At 48.1% G+C, this 4,532-nt stretch overlaps 2 protein-coding genes across 8 annotated transcripts in view; one reads left to right on the forward strand and one right to left on the reverse strand.

The window, feature by feature from the left end:
* Positions 1-567, reverse strand: part of CUNH19orf44 (chromosome unknown C19orf44 homolog) — a 17,078-nt gene extending 16,511 nt beyond the window's left edge. For 4 of the 6 annotated variants that reach the window (XM_008824654.3, XM_008824653.3, XM_008824652.3 and 1 more), the window contains exon 1: positions 394-565. The gene's annotated coding sequence lies outside the window, so the exon portion shown is untranslated. Of the gene's footprint in view, positions 1-339 lie in introns of all 6 variants that reach the window. The other 2 variants (XM_029559380.1, XM_029559381.1) reach the window with 2 other exon arrangements.
* Positions 568-718: 151 nt separating this feature from the next.
* Positions 719-4,532, forward strand: part of Calr3 (calreticulin 3) — a 32,362-nt gene continuing 28,548 nt past the window's right edge. For both annotated transcript variants that reach the window (XM_008824659.2, XM_008824660.2), the window contains exons 1-2: positions 719-874; positions 961-1,062. In XM_008824659.2, the coding sequence (XP_008822881.1) occupies positions 784-874; positions 961-1,062 (193 nt within the window). In that variant the 5' untranslated portion in view covers positions 719-783. The remainder of the gene's footprint in view (positions 875-960; positions 1,063-4,532) is intronic.

Here is a 4,532-nt window from a genome sequence, read left to right on the forward strand (position 1 = left end):
AGAGAAATGCAAATGTATGTAAATATTCATAGATCATTATTCATAAAGACAAAAAGGAAGTATGGTCCATGCAGAGAGTAGACTATTATCCAATAATAAAAGGAGAAGGGGTAGGGTGAACGGGTCTATGGTGAAGATGGTTTTACCAAAGACCTGAGTTTGAACCTCAGAACACATATGGTGGATGGACAGTATCGAATCCTACAAGTTGTCCTCTAACCACCAGCGCACTCTTACCATGAAATAAATAAATGTAAACATATATAAAAACATATATACACATAGACATATATATAAGCTTATTTATGTGTATATATATATATATATATATAAACTTACATATTATATATAAACTTTTTTATATATACGCATCCCACTGTAAACAGTCCCTACCGGACCAAGCTCCAACTCTCTCCAGAGGGGCGAAACTGAGGCGCGGGCTTGCCTCACCAACCAGCCCCAGATCACGCCTCATCCCCGCAGGCCTGTTCCCGCGCTGTCCATCCGGAGGCCTCCGCACTCAGGCCCCGGGTGCCGTTGCCCCAGGCAACCACGGACGGACACTACACATCCCATGGGCCACCGTGGTCCTCCCACCAATGAGCGCTCCAGTCACAATCGCGAGGTGTCATGGGAGTGGTAATTCCGGAGCGCGCCCGGCATGCACCGCGCTCAGGAGACCCGAGGGACCGCAGGTCACAATCGCGAGGCGTGACGGGAGTTGTAGTTTTGGGGCCGACCGGAGGGTGGGCGCAGAGAGGAGCGGGAGTCGTGCACGCGCCCATGGCTCATACTGGGGTGTGGCTTTGTGCCTTCTCCGTGCTGCCGGTGGCGCTGGCTGCTGTCTACTTCCAGGAAGAGTTTCTAGACGGAGGTGAAGGGCGATAGCTGTGGCGCCTAGTAGCCTGTGTGCCCCTGACCCCGTACAGTTTGCAGAGCTAACCTTCCTGTCTCCTACAGAGCGTTGGAGGAACCGCTGGGTGCAGTCCACCAATGACTCCCAGTTCGGGCACTTCAGAGTCTCGTCGGGGAAGTTTTATGGGCATAAAGAGAAAGACAAAGGTTAGTGTAGAATCAGGAGCCAATGAGTGGCGTTAGGTACCCCCACAGCACGCTGACAGTCAGCCATGTCCCAGGCCAGGATGCCGAGGAACCTGCCAGCTCGCTTTGCCTTGTTTAGGTTTCCATTTGTTTACGATTGGGTGGGGTTTTTGGTTTTGGTTTTTGACACAATCTTGTGTAGACCCAGACAGGCCCTAACTGGCAGCAGTCCTGCCTCAGCCTCCCCTCCCAAGTGCTGGTTATTTTTATAGATCTGTGTGTGTTTTGGGGTGTGTGTTCATCCAATCATTCTTAACCTTTTTTAAAAAATGACGTCTGTCGTGGCTGGAGATGGTTCAGCGGTTAAGAGCACTGACTACTCTTGCAGAGGACCCGGGCTCGAGTCCCAGCACCCACATGGCGGCTACAAACCGTCCTTAACTCCAGTTCCCGGGGAATCCGAAGCCCTCTTCTGACCTCCACGGCATTGCACGACACGGGTGCACTCATACACACAGGCAATACACTCGTACACATAAAATGACGTGTTCCCCCCTCAACTTGTTTATTGTGTGTGTATACGTGCTAGGGCGCACATGGAGGTCAGAGGACAACTTGCTGGAGTCTCTCACCATGTAGGTCCTGGAGATGGTCATCAGGCTTAGCGGTGAGTGCCTTTACTCACTGAGCCATCTGGCTGGACCCTTCACCTTACTTTTTGAGACAAGGTCTCTCACTGAACTTGGAGTTTACTGATTCTGGGACACTAGCCAGTGAATTCCAGGGATCCTCTTGCTGTGACTCCCCTGGAGGGGGGATGGCAGGGGTGGGGGATGGGGGGTGGTACACTCTATGGGTGTCCTGAGGACCCCAGGTCAGGTGCTCATACTTATCCTAGCAGGAACTTTATCCACTGAGCCACCTTCCCAGCCATGTATTTTGTTTGTTTGGTTTGGTTTTTTTCAGACAGGATCTCCCTGTAGCCCCAGCTGGCTTGGAACTCTCTATGTAGACCAGGATGGCCTCCAACTCATCCGCCTGCCTTTGTCTCCCAAGTGCTGAGACTAAAGAGGTGGGCTACCATGCCTGGTGTGTTTTGTTTTTAAGACAGGGTTTCAGGTAGCCCAGGCTTGCCTTGATTTCAGTACTAGCCAAGGAGGACCTTGACTGCTGCCTGCACTTACTGAGTGTGGGATGACATCTATGGGCTGCCAACAGGAGCTCTTTAGCTTCTCTTTCAGTACCTACCCAAGAGCACCTTGCATCATAGGATCTAGGCAAATGATCAGGGTGTGGCTCATAACTGTGAGCCTAACACTACAGAGGCCTCACCAGGCAGGAGAATCATGAGTTCGAGGCCAGCCTGAGATACAGCAAGACATTGCTTCAATAAAAGGAAAAGAGCTGAGAGTGGTGGCATAGCCTTTATCCCAGCACTTGGGAGGCAGAGGCAGGCAGCTCTCAGTGAAAGTAAGGCCAGCCTGGGCTACACAGTGAGTTCCTGGCCAGCTGGGACTACAGGAATTCCCTGCCTCAAAAAGCCAAAAAGAACAAAGATGAAGAGATGAAGAGAATGAGGAAAAGGATGAGGAGGAATGAAAAGTGGGCCTGGCGAGATGACTCTGGGTAAAGGCATGCTCCAGCCTTGGTTTGATGCCCAAGACCTAGGTGGTAGAAGGAGAGAACTAGTCCTCTGATCTCCACACCCTCAATGTGGCATGTGTGCATACGTGCCTGTATGTACATGCACACAATAAATGTAGGGGAAAAAATGGAGCCAATTATGGTGGCCTAGCATTCCGGCAGTTTGGATGGGAAGATTGTGAATTTGAGGCCAGCCTGGGTTATATAACAAGACCCTGTTTCAAAGTAGGAAAAAAAATGTTCAGGCTCAGCAGGTAAAGGTGCTTGCTGCCAAACCTGATGACCCAAGTTTGATCCCTAGAACCCACATAATGTGGAAGAAGAGAACCCATTCTCACAAGTTGTCTTGTGACCTCCATTCATGCCCCAACTCCACAAAATAAATAAATAAAACAGGGCTGGAGAGATGGCTCAGCAATTAAGAACACTGACTGTTCTTGCAGAAGACCCAGGTTTGAATCCCAGCACCCACATGGCAGCTAACAGCTGTCTGTAACTCCAGTTCCAGGGGATCCGTCAGCCTTTTCTGTCCTCCTTGGGCATTGCACGACACAGGTGCACTTACTAACATGCACGCATACCCATAAAATAAAAATAAATAAAATATTTTTTAAAAAAATACAATCCTAACACACAGGAAGCAGAGGTAGGTGGGTCTCTGTGAGTTCCAAGTCAGTGTGGTCTACATAGTGAGTTCCAGCCAGCCAGGGCTCCATAGTGAGACCCTGCCCCCACCCCTCCACAAAAAAGAAAGGTGACAGGCTTGCACAAATTGGAGAACTCCGATGTAGTGTTACATCGGCACTCCCAGGTCAAGGTCAGGAACTTCTGACTCCTCCGCCGTACATCTCTTTTGGCTTTCTCTTTGGTTGATGAAGGTCTGAGAGTCGGCCAATGAGCCAATGAAAGTGACTTAGATTTTGCAGTCGGTAGGGGGAAAAAAATGAAAGAAATAATGTTGAGTAACCTGTAAAGTTATATAAAATTCAATTGACTGTATAAAAGTAGAATGGAATTGAATATACATAAACGTTTTGGGTGGGGACTAGGGCTCAGTTGGTAGAATACTTGTAGCTCAATTGTTAGAGTGCTTGTAGCTCAGAGTGCTTGTCTAGCATGCATGAAGTCCTGGGTTCTTTTCTCAGTACAGCATAATTGGAGCATAGTGGTATATACCTGTTATCTAGCGCTCAGGAGGTGGAGGCAGGAGGATTAGAAGTTCAAAGCCCTCCATGCCTCATAGCAAGTTTGAAGACAACTTTGGCTACATGAGACCTTGTCTGAAAAAAAAAAGTTAGTTTTGCTTTTGCTTGTTTGTCTAAGACAGATTCTCTGTATCCCAGGCTGGCCTAGAACTCAAGATCTTCCTACTTCAGTCTTCCAAGGGCTTGAATCACAGGTGTGTGTCACAGTGCTTGGCAAGTGTCTGTAAAGTTTTATTGAAACAAGGTCACATCTGCTAATTTACATATTGGTGCACAATAGCCACTTGAATGTTGCAGTCAGTCAAATAGTTGGGACAGGAACAACTAACCTAGTAGTTTAAAATATTCACCATTGGGCTGGGTGTGATGGCGCACACCTTTAATCCCAGCACTTGGGAGGCAGAGGCAGGCGGATCTCTGTGAGTTCAAGGCCAGCGTGGTCTACATAGTGAGTTCCAGGACAGCTGGAGTTACAGGGAGACCCTGTCTCAAAAAGAAAACAAAAAAGATGAGATGTGATGACTCACTATAACTTTCCAAATAGTCCTGAAACCTTAGTTTTTCTTAGCCTCTTGTCTTCCTAGAATTTGAATATAGATGTAACAGATTTGTTTTTTGTTTGTTTTGTTTGAGACAGGGGCT

The sequence above is a fragment of the Nannospalax galili genome, unplaced genomic scaffold, assembly GCF_000622305.1.
Source record: "Nannospalax galili isolate Female #2095 unplaced genomic scaffold, S.galili_v1.0 scaffold529, whole genome shotgun sequence".
In the NCBI taxonomy this organism is placed as follows: domain Eukaryota; kingdom Metazoa; phylum Chordata; class Mammalia; order Rodentia; family Spalacidae; genus Nannospalax; species Nannospalax galili.